Source organism: Epinephelus fuscoguttatus, linkage group LG8, assembly GCF_011397635.1.
Source record: "Epinephelus fuscoguttatus linkage group LG8, E.fuscoguttatus.final_Chr_v1".
NCBI lineage: Eukaryota > Metazoa > Chordata > Actinopteri > Perciformes > Serranidae > Epinephelus > Epinephelus fuscoguttatus.
The window spans coordinates 22,274,789-22,292,051 of NC_064759.1; the positions used below are offsets into that span (position 1 = coordinate 22,274,789).

The 17,263-nt window shown below is 42.7% G+C and overlaps 1 protein-coding gene across 1 annotated transcript in view; it reads left to right on the plus strand.

Moving 5' to 3' along the window:
* Nucleotides 1–17,263, plus strand: part of LOC125893868 (G patch domain-containing protein 8) — a 41,231-nt gene that overhangs the window by 204 nt on the left and 23,764 nt on the right. The window contains exon 2 of the mRNA XM_049584817.1: nucleotides 57–370. Within this exon, the coding sequence (XP_049440774.1) occupies nucleotides 218–370 (153 nt within the window). The 5' untranslated portion in view covers nucleotides 57–217. The remainder of the gene's footprint in view (nucleotides 1–56; nucleotides 371–17,263) is intronic.

The window sequence follows — 17,263 nt, forward strand, 5'->3', positions numbered from 1 at the left end:
AGGTGTAGCCTTCTCCCACAGAGACACTTTCATCTTGTCTCTCTTTTTAAACGCAGTCACAGACTTCCCAGCCAAGCGCAGGAGTGAGACGTCCTCCGTCGCACCGGCCCGGTCGCGCTCTCACCTGCACAACATCCGCGCGGGGCCCGACTTTGGCGCCCACCGGGACACCGCCGACACCCAGGACCCGACGCAGAGAAAGAGGAACCCGTCGTACATGGGCCCCAAACCCCGCGAGGCCCCTGGGATGGCGTGCAGCGCGTGTTACTACCTGGTTATCAGCTCCACACACCTGAGCAATGGACACTTTCGGCGCGTCAAGGGGGTCTTCAGAGGACCGCTGTGTCCAACCGCAACCAGTGATTCACCGGTACGAACGCAGGTCTTGGTAGATTTCCCTTGGTGTGTGTGTGTGTGTGTGCGCGCGTGTGTAGTTTTGGATACACAGTTTAAGTCCTTGAGCTTGTAAAAGAGCCTATTTCAGCCACTTTAACTCACTTGTGGCTACTTCATTATGAGGGTTAGGAAATTGATGTTGTCGTAGGAAGTTCCTCACAGGTATAGAAAGACAAAAAAAAAGAGTGAGTGTGTAAACAGTGTGTGCAGGATATGAGAAAACAGTCTAGCAGACCCAGTGGCACTGTAATCTACTGAGGAGGTGGATGACATAGGTGGATATTTTTTACAAGGGGTGATCTTTTTCTTTATGTCAGCCATAAAAGAGAGATTTTTTTTTTTTCTGGTAGAGGACAGTTAGATGTGAATATTTTAAACAGAGGAGAAATTGGGTATCCAACCATGAAGCCATTGTCCCTTCATGCCTCCTTCTCTCTCCCTCTCTCTCACGGCTATGGGAATTAAACGAATCAAATTACATTAGTGCTTTCAGGAGGAGATGAGTTGCCCAGCCGAAAATAACACTAATTACCTGGGGAGTATTTGTTAGGTGTGTGTCGGTCTGTGTATCTGGGAGTTTGTGTATAGGAATGTGTGTGTGTGTGTGTGTGACCTGCCTAGCCTGGTGGGGTGACTACCTGACCTTTCCCTGGTGCCCGTGGTTCCTTTGAGCCACCAAACTGGCATTTAGTTGAAAACTGGCTCGCAGTCTGTGTGCATTTACTGTGTGTGTGTGTGTGTGCAGACACACAGAGAAAGAGTGTGTGTGACAAAGAGACAGGGGGAAGCAAAGCAAATGACAGTACTTGTAAATATGAACATGATATTTTGGACTGTGTGTGTGTTGTAGATTCAGGAGCTGCTCGGAGGGTCTCTGGTAATCACACATTATTCATGAGCTCTTAATGTGAGACGAGACAAACTGGCGGAGCTGATGACAAGTTTGATGAGAAAGGAGGAAGGGAGCAGCTGGTATGTGTGTACGAGCGTGTCTAAGTCACTGTGTGTGTGTGTGTGTGTGTGTGTGTGTGGGTGCGTGTGTTCATACTCAAGTCATTACCAGTCTGTCATGTTCGGCCCGCACTCACTATGTGATGGGAATGAGCGAACAGTGTTCAGCAGACACAGTCAGACTGCCAGAGATGCTGCAAAGATTCATGTTAACAAATATACTTACAAACTTTTACACACATTCTCAAACACATACACACACACAGACAAATCATTTGCAGATAGGCTACCAGCAGAAGAGATAATTACCGCACACACTCTATATATACAGTATGCATGAATTTCAATTTCTACAAATTGGAGCTCCCCTTTTAAATCTGATTATTCGAATCATCTGTCTTGGAGCCCCTTCATCTCCTTGTAGGAATCGTCAAATGCTCGTTTTTTTTTTATTGCCCCAGCAACAAGTTCAGTCTTGTCTTAGAAACAAGCATAATGTCTCAGAAAAAAATAAGTCTGATTTGGATGCTCGTGAAGTGCACTGACTGTATTAAGCACATCTACATTTTTAGACTCATGAATGCATTCGCCTTCTTGTCAGGCAGCCGCTAATTTATGTTCCTTTTAGCATGTTGTGAAAATTAATTTGAAGAGTCTTGACACTGCTTTGAGATGAGCAAACATTACAGTAGAGTGTCTCTTCTTCTTTTGCTGTCAATCATACATTACAGTGTACAGTGTACAGGGATAGTGTTGTTGCAACACTGAAGTTTCTCACTCCAATGCAATACTTTGAAAAATATTAATATCCAGTAACATTGTTGATACCATTGGGAAAAAATTGGACGACTTTTCTGTGCTTGGTTAGCAGCAGCGTTCAGCAGAATGACTAAACGTTAACAATAAGAGAAAGCGAGAAAGCTGGTTCCTGTGGAAAATGAGTATAAAACCATTTCAGATATCTTGAATCAATATGTGTCGATAAATCAATATTTTTACAACCCTATTGAGAGATGGAAGAAAATTGGCAACAAATATAAAGTTGAAACAATTAGTCAGAAAATCAGTCAGAAACTATTTCGATAATTGATTGAGTACCTTGATTGATGTGTGTCAATGTGAATTCAGTGTCTTCAGGTCTTAAATGGTTGGTCAGACAAAACAAGGAACTCAAAGACTTAGAATAGAATGCCTTTATTGTCATTGTGCTTTACAATACAATGAAATTTGGAGCGCTACCCCATCATGGAATATACAATAAATGCAACATAAACAAGCAATACTGAAATAAAATGCAGTTGTTAACATGCAAAAGGTGGCAATCAGTGGACTGAATTTGTTTCACCTTGGACTCAGGGAAATTGTGATGGGTATTTTTCCCGATTTAATGTCATTTTATAGACAAAACACTGAAGCGATTAACCTACAAAATAATAAGCGGGCTAAGTGATGATGATAGTTGTAACCCTAATTAAATGCTTGGTGACTCTTTGGCTTGTTTAGTTGTTCTTTGATTAGATATTTACTTAAATTAGGAAACCTCTAACTTTACTCTATATTTTATGTAGGCAAAGTTTGTTTATCACACATTAAGAAATGTTGCATAATTTGTTACATTAAAAAACATGTCTATATATAAACAGTGATAGCCTATCTAAAAAATACAGCCATGGTATCAGCACCAAACTGATCAGTTGAACTCTTCATGGTCTCTTTCTGTTTCCGAACCAACAAGGACGAATCCAAAACGTTTCCAACAGCCGAGGGCTCGACTGCAAAAATCTGATTATATAAAACCACTGATTCAGTTTTTACCGTGTTAGTTTCATTTATATGTGTAGCTGCGACAAAGAGAGTCATTTGTTGTCTTATTTTAGCAGTGACATCACTGTTTCCTGTTGTGTTTAACAGCCAATCAAAGTGCTCGATGCAAAGTGCTGCACAAAGAAGATAAAGACTGATTGATTCTATAGGTTTTTAAGAAAAGAAGGTAAAAAGAGAAGATTTGTATAGTTGTTGCACAGAGTATGCAATCAGACTATTACTCACAGGGACAGTTTGAAAATGCTCTTTTGCTGGTGCACTCAAGTGTCAGTGAAAAAATTGTAATACTGCAAAATCTGTTTTACCTCAAGGTAGAGTGTCACTTAGAGAGCATAACCTCCATCATGGCCAAATGCTGTATCTCACATAAAGGGGGAAAAGAATTTGTGCGACTGCTCCGTGATTCAAATCTGCTCCAAAATGCAGTTGGTTCTTCCTTGGCCCATGCTACACCCTTCCACCAACTTTCATGAAAGTGAGGCCAGTAGTTTTTTCATAATCCTGCTGACAAAGAAACTGAAAAAACCCTCACATCACCTCCTTGGTGTGGTAACAATTCAAGCAAACAACGTGGGCAGCAGTGACTATCTCACTTCAAGCCTTCACTCCTCTGAAGTGTCCCTGATCAAAATACTGATTCTATAGAATCTTTAGGGTCCTATAGGCTCAGCTATAGCTGACCTCCATGTGGACAAAGGCAAGTAAAAATAGAGCTACACTATTATGTTGAATGTAGCACATATTTTTCTCTCCAAGCTGCAGGCTTTCAGTAATAGCCGTCATTCATCGTAAGAAGGGTATAATTTACCTTCAAGTCCATGTCTTAATAATAAAGATAACTCTATATATGAAAAGTTTTCTGTGCTGTACTGAAGATGCTATGGAAGGTCAAAAAAACAAAAATGTGCTTTCAGATTTATCCGTATTAGTTTAGACATGGCCCAATTTATGCGCTTGTCAGCATGATAAACAGGCTGCCCTTATGGTCAAGTTGTTCAGAAGTGACCTCTCATGCTAGGCGAAAAGAAAAAAAGTCCTTCAGCCGGGAGCAGGTGAGTTTAACGCACCTCTTCCAGACTGTTAGACATGCTGAGCAACATCTTTCGCTCCTGTCCGCTCCGTTGTAGAGGATGCTGCACCAGCCGGCACAACAGCTAGCTGCTCTTTGATTTAGCTTAGATCAGTGGAGTACAAAGGATATCTCAACTGGGATTTGTCAGGGGTAACTTTTTGTGTCTTCACTTTGATAAGGCATTGCAGCATTAAGAAAACACTGGGCGCCTATGAGTGGTAAAGAACAGCCGTCTAGACACACAGCTCCCTTTTTCCTCCACAACAAATCCTCTTGTGTTTGTTAAGAGTTCTGTGCTTTGTTGTTTGGTTAGCTTCCCCGCGGAGTGCTGCGGTATGTCTAGATTAGGATTTTGCTCATTACTACTTTATCATCACTAATTAGCCATTGTGATAGGTCTCTCGGACGTGTCGAAATTTTGGTTCCCGCATGTGTATTAGTGCTTAATCATCATCGGCGAGTCATCCTTCAAACACTCGTTAACACTTCAAAGGTTTTTTTGTTCTTGGTGTCAGCATGGAGGGAGGACAGGAAAAGAGATGTAGAAAGGTGTGTGCAAAGAGGACAGGTACAGCCTTACTGTATCCCTTCATTCATACACACTCTCCATTTGTTCTGCTGTCCCTTGTCCGAATATCCTCCTATCTCATTTCCTCTGTCCCCCCCTATGTTTCCCTTTAGAAACCCCTCCCTCTCTATTATAGCCTAGTGTGCGTGCATACTTAGCTGCTCATCCACTGAAGCCCACTTTGATGTATATTTCACTGCCGTTGCAGAAAACAGATGAATCGTTGGCTATACAGCACGGTGTCAAAGTAAGTGCGAATGTGCTGGCGCGCATGCACGTGGATGTGACTCTGCGTTTGCACCCTCGTGTTTTCATTGATTCCGCAGGGAGCTGAACAGTGTTTATGTAAATGAGGTGGCATTTAAACATATGCCCTGAACAATTATCTTGAAACAAGTATTTAGCTGCACAAAAACACGGCCGTGTTCGGAGTGAGTCGAGTACTTAGCTACAGATATTAAGCCATCATGAGGGGACAGAGGTGAGACGAGCCAACTGGCTTGCCATTTGGCGTGCCAGTTTGCTCATGGGCGTAAACACGATACCCGGGAATCTTTGTGCGCCGTTAATGATGATCATAATAATAAGTGATACAGGCTCAGTATCAAAGAACTCCCTGAGGACGATCAAGCTGGTAATAACATCTTGACATTTATGAAGTTCGACAAATGTCAGAAAGAAAGAGATTAGTTAAATGTGAGTTTAAGATAAAAAGATGTTTGCGCAGTATGAGCTTAGAAGCAGCTCGAGCTGCTGAGTCTTGTACCATCAGAAAAAGCTATTTCAGAGTCAAGGCCCTTAATGCTGCAGTCACTCACATTCAGACAGTGTAATGTTAATGCACACAAACACACACATACACACACGTATACACACCAAGTCAGCCATCAAGCCCTAGTGGAGCAGTTTGAGAGTGAGCAGGTGAGTGCTGCTGAATACTAAAGTCCTGTACGACTGGACCATTCCTGCTGACCACTGCAAAGTGCTCCCACTGATCACCGCTAATGTCCTCCATCACAGCTTACACTCAACACTCCGGAGAGAGTGTGTGTGCGAGTGTGTGTTGGGGAGAAAGGTGGATAATTGGGACAGATGGGTGCGATAGGATGACGAGAAAGAGGAGGGTAGAGGGGGAGAGTCAGACAGTTGGCATCGATTTTAACACTCTCTCAAGCCTTTATTGACATTTCATTTAGCTAATGAATTCATTAGTGCTTCATAGCATAATAACCTCTACTTGATAACCAGGATGGTTCCCCAGAGGATGCCTTTACTCCATTGCCTCAGTATTTTCTGACTCCAAACCTATTCTCAGCTTTCTTTGATTTTTTTTTTTTTTTTACTCCCCTCCACCTCTGTTTCTTTTTCTTTTACCTAGCAAGTTTCCTCCCTGTTTGTTTGTGCTGCATTGTGTAACTTGTAAATGAACCCGTTGTTTGAGGTGACATAACCTGCCAGTCTCTCAACAGCAGCGCAGCAGGCCCTCGGGAATGATGGAGAAAAAGAGGGAGGCGCAAGATGTACAAGCGCATTCATCTCTGCCTATGTATAGGTATCTTTGTGCTCCTGCTCGAGTGTGCTCGCTGGCTTTGTAGTGCTTGTTCACCTCTGAGATGGAGATGATCTTTATTCAATTTACTGATGACAGACTGGCTCTTTATTCGTGCGCCTTTGACCTGCTGCATACACAAACACAATCGCGCACATGCTGACGTGCATGAACGATATTTAAACCTATCCAAAAACTATTTTATCAACCACATAAAAGAAATGTTTCAGCCAGAGGACTTGTGTTTGCACATATTCACAACCCTCCTTTTAGGCCAAATTTTTTTGTCAGACTTAAGATGCTGGTTTATGAATTGGGAGCATTTATTTATTCTTGTTTGAGTCTGATGCCTGAGAATTAAAATCTGTTGTATGGATGTCTGTGGTGCCAAGTGACCTGTGTGAGCTCCGTGTGGGTGTGTGTGAGCACGTTTGGAGGGTATGGTGTGGGCTGAGAGTGTTTGGTAATAGTTTGTCTGCTTCTGTTGATTTAACATTTTCATCATGAGGTTTGCAAACATCTGTAAAGTGCACATTCTGGTGTTAGACGAACAGTATGTTGTTGTGAGTGACACACGAGTTATAATGCATGCGCAAACGCACGCCACGCGGACACAACAGATGGCCAACCTCTCATTTTGTATATTACCTTGGGACAGATGTTTGTCTGTGTGGTCATTAGTGATCGCAGCATCAGATAATTACCTGGAGACACACCAGCACATAGACACACACAAGCTCACATACAATTAGTGAGCGTTTGATAATTACAGGATGTTTGATGAACCATCTGGAACAGCAGCACAGGTAGAAACACTCAAAACAAAATCATACGCACAAAAGCCTCAAATCATAGTTATCAAACAAGTATCATTGCCCCCCCAAAAAAACACGGATAGTAAGACGACAGGTGAGAGATGAGGAGATAAAAGCGTTTTTGTTTCGTAGTCATTAAGACGTCATGTCTCATTCAAGGTTTGGTCTAATCCTCTTTTATTCTCCTTGACTCTGTTCCGTCTCTGACTTTTTCTTTTTTTTTAAAACTCTCATTTGCCACTGCCGTCTGTCTCTTCCTCCATCCATTTCTCTAGGCGATACCTTTGCTCTCATCCCCTCTCCCCGACACTTCTTTTATCTCCCTCTCCTATTGCTTTTCGTCTCATCTCTGCAGCCCATTCATTTTTTACCAGGTCAATGGTTCAACTGTTTAGGACTTTAAATCTTAGTGTGTGTGAGAGGGTTTGTGTGCGTATGTGTGTATAGCATGCCTATATGGGAGCTTGTCTGTGTGTGTGTGTGTGTGTGTAGGCGATGGGAGTAATATTGCAGTAGCAATATTGCTGGAAAATCCTTGAAGGAATGAAAGAAAAGAGAGGGCATGCTTTATTTGCTGGTCACTATTTCTGTTCTTCAATAACCTCAATTTTACTCTCTGACTCTGCTTCTTATTCTGCTGCTCTACCTGGATTCATGCTTTCATTTACTGTAGGAGCAGCTGTGGGGATACAATTATAGCTCTATTATGTCAGCGTGCATATTTGTCTGCATGCACATGTGGGTGTGCACGTTACACATATTTGCACCTGTGTGCTTGAATGCCCGCGTGTCTCCACCGCTGACACACCGGGCTGGGGTTAAGAGCAACTCAGACAAATTAATTATCTCTTCTCTGGAGGAGAGATGAGTCACTGAAAGAAAGGCTGCGAACCAGCACCTCATGGTTGAGCAGGAGCCCAGGAATTACTCCCAGCCTTTCAGAAAACCAAGGGGCCTCCTTCTGAATAAAGCAACTTGGATTTCATCCTCAGCTTGATGTTCAGATCACATTTTTTTCCCACTTTTTATGTGCATAAGGCCGATTTATAAAAATAACTGCGACTGAAAGAAGTCGAGCAGGCACGTTGCATTTATAGATCAAAGTGGCAGAGGAATTTTAATGCATATGAACAAGTTTCACTTCCCTGAAATCGTTGACATAAGATCAAGGCTTTCATGTTTTGCATTGCTGTGCCTTGCACAGAATAGGCTGTTCTGGTGCACAGTGCACTGCTGAGTACACCAATACACTCACGCAGACCACTTTAAGTCACAGCTTAAATTAGGAGAACTGAGAGATTGAAATAACAATCAAAAACATATTACATAACATTTGTATATACTTTAATTTATATGATCTCTTTGTATGTCTGCTGTCTAGAAAAATGGGGGTGTATATTCTATTGCCATGAGGGAGCTTGGTGAGACTGAGACTTAAAGCTATAGTGCGTAACTTCTACAGGTCTGTAAATGTCCGTTTCACCCAAGCCACTACTAAAGGAGATGACACAATGCTGATTAAGCCGATCGGCTCCTCTAACATCTCGCGGTATTTTTCAATATATATCATTTTTAGTATGCGTGTAGACCAGCGACATTCCCGTGCTGGCGCACAGGAAATGCTTCCTCACAACAAGAAGGGAGGGTGAGGAAGAGCGGAGAGTGTCATAGCAAGAGGTAGAGCGCAGGTAGAAAGAGAAAGCTACATGGCGGAGAAGTGGCCGAGACATGGTTCAGAAGTGGATCCGACCACAAAGGCAAGTGTTACTCTGTGTACGGTGTGTGGCGACTGGCAAGTGTTACTCTGTGTACACGGCGTGTGGCGACTGGCAAGTGTTACTCTGTGTACATGGAAGTGCTGCCGGCTTATTAGTTGTAATAACGCATTATCCGCTGGGAGGCGACAGAAGTTACGCACTATAGCTTTAAGTACATTTAGGAACTTTCAGAATCTCATTCAGTCAATACTTTGATCTGATATCATTTGATTGCAAGCATTTATATGTCAGTGGGGCATTACTGAATCTCAAGGCAAGGCTTTCATGTTTTTGCTGTCTCAGGTACATGACCTTTCACCTTTCCCCTTTGACCTCTGACAGATGGCCCTGGAGAAAAACAAGTGATGGAAAAGGTCATTGTTACGGTCAAAGATTCATGGGGATGAAATGGATATTACTGAAGTATTACCTTATTATATCTCTGCTTGTATGAGCATACATACAGGAAGGTAGACAAAAAAAAACACCAAGAGCACAAGTGGGGCAAAAAATGCATGTAGTATTACAATAACATCGTGCGTGGTTGCATGTGTGCTCATTCTGGTGCGCTCTCATGTTTATTTATCAAAGCAGATAGGACCTACTAGGACATCCTGATAGCGCTGGGTCGGTCATGCATCAGTAACAATGCATCAAATTATATCAGACTTACCTCCACCGGCAGCAAGAGCCATGATGCAGACACTAATAATTCATGCCGTTTGCTCCAACCAGCCTTCACATCAGCCGAGATGCAGAGAACAACCCACCGCAATTATCATGAGCAGCAGCATTCCTGTGTTTAGCAGATTGGAGATGCCAGGCGCTCAGCTTAGCGCTGTGCAGAAATGTCCTGGCTGCGCGCTGCCAGGATGGCAGGATCACAGTGGTCTGCAAGCAGCCTCCAGCTACCAGCCACCAGGCCTTGGCTACCTCCTTTATATGGGCAGGGTGCCCATTCCCTCTGTCTGTTTGTGTATGTATGTTTGGTGTGAATGTGTTAGCGCATTTCTGCACGAATCTGCTTTGGGGCCTTCTTACCCTTGCTGTGAGGTATATTCTTACCCTGTGGTACGGGATTAGTCACAACACTGAATGGGAAGACATGGAAACAGCAGCAGGGGAGGGGAAGAGAGGAGAGGAAGGGAAACCCCACAAAGATGAGAAGGAACGTGTGGGTGGATTGTGTGAGTGCATGTGCGCTGCATCGAATGGGTATTCATCAATTTCTCTAAGATTCTCCACTTTTCCTCTGCCATAAAACCCAGAGGCAAGAAGTACTGTAAACACAAACTCTGTAAGATCTCCTTCTCTCTGCCTCTTTTTGTGTCTCTCTCTGTCATTCCTCCTGTTTCATTCTCTTCTCTCCACATGTGAAGTTAGCAATGCGTTAGCGTGTGTGATTCTTTGGATTACATATGCAAAACACGTCTATCGTCTAGTGAAGAGAAACGACCATAATGTGAGGTCTGGAGGATGCAGAACATATTGTCTTTCATCTCTGAGTGTGCAGGTGTTGCAGCTGCCAAGTGCTTGTCGTGAAGAGTATAAGCCCCGTTCTAAATTCTCGAGTTAAAGCTCGAGTTAACTTCCAGGTATGACAGAAATGTGTGTTTTTGGAAAAGCTCTGGGAAAAAGTGTGAGCCATGCACTTCACAAACCAAGCCAAAATCTATGAACTTTGTGTGCGTGACTGCATGTGGGTGTGTGTTTGTGTTTATGTGCGAGCATGTGAAAAATAGCAGCGTGTGATTTATGTAAATGAGTGTCATCGGCCGAGGAGGAGGCAGAATTCCCAGGCCTGATGAGTGGCTTAATGATTCATCAGCCTGGCTGAGGCAGGCATCAATAATGGATGACAGAGTGGGTCATGCAGGATTGCTCGCCCCTTGATTAAAGTGCTCCACAGCTAAACGCCTCACTTCCTCCCTCTTCTCACCCTACCTTCTGCGAGGATAAATACAGAAATGTGCCGTACACGCACACCCCCGCACACACACGGTCACGCACACCTCTTCCTCAATCTCTTCCCGTACAGCCTTATGTCATCTCACCTCTCACATGCTTAATAAGCTCTCATCCCTTCTTCATCTCCTCACTCTGCTTCTTTGGTCTTAATCCAATCACTGCGAGTGAAAGAGGGAGAGAGAGGGGCAGAGAGAGGCTGCGAGAGAGCGGGAGAGGGGGATAGACGAAGATGGAAAGCGTGGGAGAAAAGAAGAGAAAGCCACAAATGAATGCTTTATAATTTGTCTGTACAGAAATGGAACCTTTCTCTCTGGAGATAAGACAGCAACATAAATGTTCTTTCTCTCCCCTCCGCACACAGAGAGGAGGGAGTCGTTTTCTCTCTGTCTCTCTCTCTTTAAGCTGTATGTGGGTGTTGGTGTGACAGGACAAATCTCTGTCTATTAGGAGACATAAACCTCTAAACCCTGAGCTACACGGCCATACATACTAATGCAGCCATACAGAGGGCTGGATAGAAGTTGGGAATGATAGCGAGGACACACTGAGAAAGAAGGAGATGTGGAGAGCAGAGAGATGGAAGGAGGCAGAGCAGGATGTTGAAAGCAGAGAGTCCTGGCGGGATTTCAATCCCCGGCCGGCACAGGGTCTTAACTGCTACACAATCTTTGAGTACAGCAAAACCAGCTTTAACAAAGTCAGACTGACGTGCACCACAAAGCAAGTTCAGTGAGCCTGCGTGTGTATCCCCTGTATGAGTGTGATGATGTTGTACCAAACTATTCATTCCAGCCCTCTCATCTGTAGTATCATGCACCATGCACTCATACTTTAATGTGCCTGAGAAAAGATCACTCACTCTTATTGGACACACTCATGTTATCCCTAGATAACACTAAAGCACTGCACAGAGCGAACATGCACACACAGAGACACAGGCTCACCCGTGTTTCAAAGCTTCAAAAGTACCCGCAATCATAAATGCCTGAAAGACAGCAATCATTCCTCAATTCACCGACAGCAGAAATCCATCGCTCTCCCTCTGCCGTCCTCGCTCCCCCTCATCTGTAAGTTTCTGAGTTGGCGAGACTTAGCCGAGCGTTAAGAGTGCAGCATGTAATCTGAGATCGTATTAATCCTGTTCTTTAAATCTGTCACTTCCCAAACTGATTACCTTCATCTTCTTAACTTGTCTTTCACTCTAATCTGTATCATCACACTCTGACAGATTGCAGTCACAGCTTGATCACTTGAACAGATAGAGACGCAATCCGCTTTTAGGCAATCAATCAGCCGCCTCGTCTGGACAGACAGACAGATACAGTCCAGGATATGATTTGTGATTGGTGTTTAACAACCATAAACTGTATATAAATCACGGATGTGGCCACTGTGACATCACCCATTGGTTTATGGACTCCTGTTTCAAAACCTTGAGCTTGGCATTTTGGTTGTCAACATCTTGGATTTGAGGAGCCAAAAGTGGCCCAAGGTGACGATATTTAGACTAAATTAAACAAGTGAGTTACATAAAAATTCACCCGCTCGGTAGAAGATGTGGCATGCGTACGGCCCCTAATTTCCAGGGCTGGTACCTGCGGTTATTCCACAGGCTAGTTAATAACATGTCAGGCAGGAAATCCAAAGTGTGGGATCATGGAAGTAGCTACATGCCCATTAGCCACTTAGCACAATCATTACTGCTTTGCCGACAGCATCATTAACAGGCGGCTCGCTCAGTGTGTGACGTGCACTTGTAGATAAAATATAGGCCTATATTAATGAAGGTTCATTAGTACAGTTTTGTATTTCTCTGTAATGTAGCACAGTGTTAACAGTGTTACTGATACTATTCTTTCTCACACCTTCAGCTCAAACCATTGTGTTGCCCCGCCCAAAATATATCATTTAATATCACATTAATATCGTAAACATGCGGGACACTAGTCAAGTGATGGCCCTAAATGATGACAATTGGTCAACTAGGAAAGTTCTTAGTCAAGAACAGCCCTAATCAAGAGCGAGAAAGTTCACTTGGCAGGTTGGAGTGGAGGTGGATGGGTCCAACAAGCACAGGATTTTGACCCAGGAGATTGGTGTTGGTGTCCAATGTGAATGTTGAGTTATTTTTGTCACATGAGTTGTTAGTTATCTAATTTATTAGCCATGTGAGTTGACTGATGTTACTGACATCAACCACAATCTTCCCAACCCTAGCCATGTTGTTTTATTGCCTAAACCTTATGACCAACCCCCTGCATCAAGATATAACAGAAAAGGCTACCAAAAGGTTTTTAAAAAGTTTCAAAAAAAATTCTAAAATGGGACTGACCCCTTCTGGAGCCAGTCTGAAGTGGCCATTCAAGAAAGTGCAGTTTTTGGTACTTCCATATTGGCTTCATTCTTCAGCCCAGGAGGGTACCTCTTGGTTATGACCCTGACTCAGAGGAAGCAGCATAAAAGTGACACAACAACTTGCAAGTTTATCGCAAATAATGTAAACCAAAGAATAACAAAGGAACAGAAAATGGTGGCTGCTGACACGAGCTGCATGGGGTTGAGAGAGAGTGTGGGTTGCTTGACAGGGCTTTTAAAGGCCAGCTAACAGGTGCAAGAAAATCAGGGGCTGATGGAGGTTAGCTGCAAAACACGGCATACAGAAAAGCAGAGGAGCTGAGGACATAACAGTTGTGTGTGTGTGTGTGTGTGTGTGTGTGTGTGTGTGTGTGTGTGTGTGTGTGTGTGTATGTGTGTGTACCATCTTAACTACACTGTATATCCATTTATCCATGCAGGGTTTTCACTTGTGTCTGTAATTTAAATGTCAAGAGTGTATGGTCCATATAATTCCATTTTTCTGCCAGCTGGGAGAGGAAAGCATTTAATATTGGAGATGACATTTAGCGAGGGGAGAGAAGCCGGATAGGCACACCGATGGAAGGACACATACCTGACAAGGGCTTTTAATGCATGAGAGAGGAAAACAGATATGAGAGTAACTGAGAGAAAGTCGAAAAAATATTATTTAAGACTAGAATGGAAAATATATCTGAAATAAATGAAAAGAGGAGAGGTTGAAAAGATAAGAGATGATCAGATCACACCAATCTAGCCGTCCAAGGCTGTCCTTATGTCATTTTCACCCCTGAGAGCAGCTGTGGAGTGAGTATCAAAGAAGAAAACAAGAGGTGCAAGAAAAACAGTCTGCTTACACAAAGATTACTTATATCTGTTGCAGATATAGAAATGGCAGAGACTAAAGTTCACCTCTTTATCCTGTATACATACCATCCTTTGGCTGCCTGTAATTGGTTTATGATGTTCTCCTTAATGTGCACTGAGAGAAAGAGGGAAAAAAAGGAAACCTTCGCCTTTTAGAGAAACAAATGCGAGTCCCTGAAGAGCACAGTGAGTGAGTGGTAGGATCATAAAAATACATTAAAAGACACAGAGGAGACCACAGTTTGTAGAACGGCAGGGTATTTTAGGAATTTGCATGCACGCTTTCATGCATTTGTGCTTCTGCCTTGATCCCACCCAACACAAATTTTATCCACAAAACGGCTGGAGAGAAACTATGGGTCATGTTTGTTCAAGTGGAGAGAATGTTTTAAGATGTCCTCTGCTTTTTTTTTTTTTTTTTTTTTTTTGGGCTGAAAGCTATGCTCTGCCCCGGTGAATCAGTTTAACTCGTCCTGCACGAGCCAGAGGCTGAGCTCACATTGTATTCAGGATGACACGAACACAGAGAGATTGAGAGAGGAGGGGGAGGACGTGGTAGATTTTAAATGTGGCACCGAAAAGGAGTGATCAATGATACAGTGCATGAGTAACCCTGCGAAAACAAGGGAGCCCTGTTGAATAAGGAGGAGAGGGAGAGAATGAAGTCAGGGAAGGTGAACAGATCAGCGGAGGAGCTCTTTGGCCTTGCATTGTGATGGACTGAGAATTAAATTTTGATCGCTCACTGAGTGATCGCTCTGCGGGGCCTTGTGACTAATCATAGATTTATGACTCAAACAGGAGACCGGTGCGATTTGTTCATGCCACAAGCTTCCTGCTGATGCCCCAGACTGTAGCAGTACGGTTATTTTGAGGCTTTAGAACACCCGTCTCTCATTATTCTTCATGTTGTGTTATATTTGGATGCAATATGTCACATTATATATAGAGTCTGGGCACTATCTGGTAGTTTTTTTTTTTTTTAACAGACCAGTTTAGGTCTTTACATCTACCAGCAGCTTAGATGCCAACAGATGTGTTGAGAGCGGATTAATTTTTAACAGTGCAATTGTAACACAATACTGTAAATAGCGTGACAGCAGCATTACTGTGCAGCCTTTAAGTATTCAGGAAGTAACATATTTTCTGTTTGTTTCAGGGGGTATTTTGGATGTGCTTGGGCAAATAGATTTAAAATAAAACAATGACAACAAGGTTATGGTATAATGTCTTCAGTGGCTCTAGGAAGTGTATATATAGATATGTATACAATGTAAAATATATTCCTGATTGAACTTGACATTTAAAGTTCTGAACAAAAATCCTGTGGTACAAACTCGGGGCATAGAGTTTGAAAGACCTAGGAATTTCCTAGAGGTGGGACGAAGTCAGTGTTTTCCAAGTCACAAGTATGTCTCAAGTCTTTGCTTTTAAATCCCAAGTGAAGACAGTCAAATCCCGAGTCAAGCCTCAAGTCCTAAACTATGAGTTTTGAGTCCTGAACAAGTCATAACCAAATGAAATGCCATTTTTTAAAAACAGAGTAATAATTTACTAAATTTACAAAAATCATAAATGTTTTTTAAAATTGGTATTTTCTTTTTTTTTAAGTTTGCAGGAAGTTGTTGAGTCTCTGTCTATAATTTTTAACTGCATGTTTTACATACTGCAATTTGGTGATTGTTTACCACTGCATAGATAATATATGCAAACAAAAATTGAGCTTAGCGTACAGGTTCAGGTTCATAGTTCACATCCCAGCTACATCAGATGATCTCAAACAGCCCAGTCAACCAATGGATCAGCCGATTGATGGAAGGGAGTCAGCTGATAGATCACATGATTCCTTTCTATGCAGCCAGTTGGCGAATCACATTCAGGGCGCCCTATTTAAACTGCTCTGGTCTGCCTACTGTTGCTGCTTCCCCTGCAAGCTGCTATGCAACCGCCTCCACTCCAGCTCCTCCGTTTCATGGTGTTTCTGAGTTATCAGTGTCAATTCTGTTTGTCATCAATGCTCATTCTGTTCTGTTAACGGGGGTCTTTGCTGCTGCTCTGCCTGTTTGAGACTTTTCATGTGGACACATGGAAGGGCAGGGAGGTTTGCTCTCTCTGCCTTAAGGCTTTCCATGCAGGTGCGTAGGAAGGGTGGAGAGGTGCACTCTCTCCACCTTAGGCTTTCTGCATAGGCTCAGGAAAGGCAGAGAGGCCCTAGAACAAAGCCATAAGGCAAAATATTACACTGCAAATGTAACATTAGGTCTTCAGGGTTCTCTCCTGTAACATGACTGGATGCTGTCGGATTTGTTCAAACAAAGTGGATCTAGAGTATTAAGTGTTAGCTTGCTGGGAAAAGCCCTTATGTTAACAGATTTGGGAAATGATAGTAAATCAAGTGATTCATGGCACTCTTTTAAAAAAGAATCCTTTTTTGTTCTTTGGGCTTATGGGAAGGTATCAAGTATTTTCAAGTGAAAAGGCTTCAGTAACAAGTCATTGGTATTGAAGTCCAAGTCAAGTTGAAAGTCTTCTTCAATTTTGTTAAGTGGAGTCTAAAGTCATCAAATTTGTGACTGAAGGTTGACTCAAGTCCAAGTGATGAGACTTGAGCCAATACTTCTGGAATTTAGCCTGAATTCATGTCGAAATAATAATAAAAAAAATATGTGTTTCCAGCTGGGATGATGTACATGAACGTCTCTCAAGTTAAAACAGATGCAGGAACATGGCAGACAAATTCATTCATACATTATTCTTATCCATTTATCCTATTCAGTGTCACAGGGGGCCTGGGGCCTGTCCAAGCTGACACTGGGCAAGTGTCGGGGTGCACCCTGCCAGACTATCACAGGGCTGACATATGGAGACAAACTACAAATATCATACAAGATTTTTTTGCTCATATTTAATTGTAATATAGCATTAGGTTGTGGCCATTAGTTGTTGTTTATGCAGAGTGACCTACATTAGTTAGAAATGTCTGGGACAAAATCACTAATATGAAGCTTCAGACTGTTATCGGTGTGTTTTTTAAATTATCTGAGCATTAAAGAACAAAACACCTTCACTGTAACTTCCATGTTGTTTCCAAATTTCTACTGAAAGCTCATGAACACACCAAAGTTGGAAGAACGTCTTCCC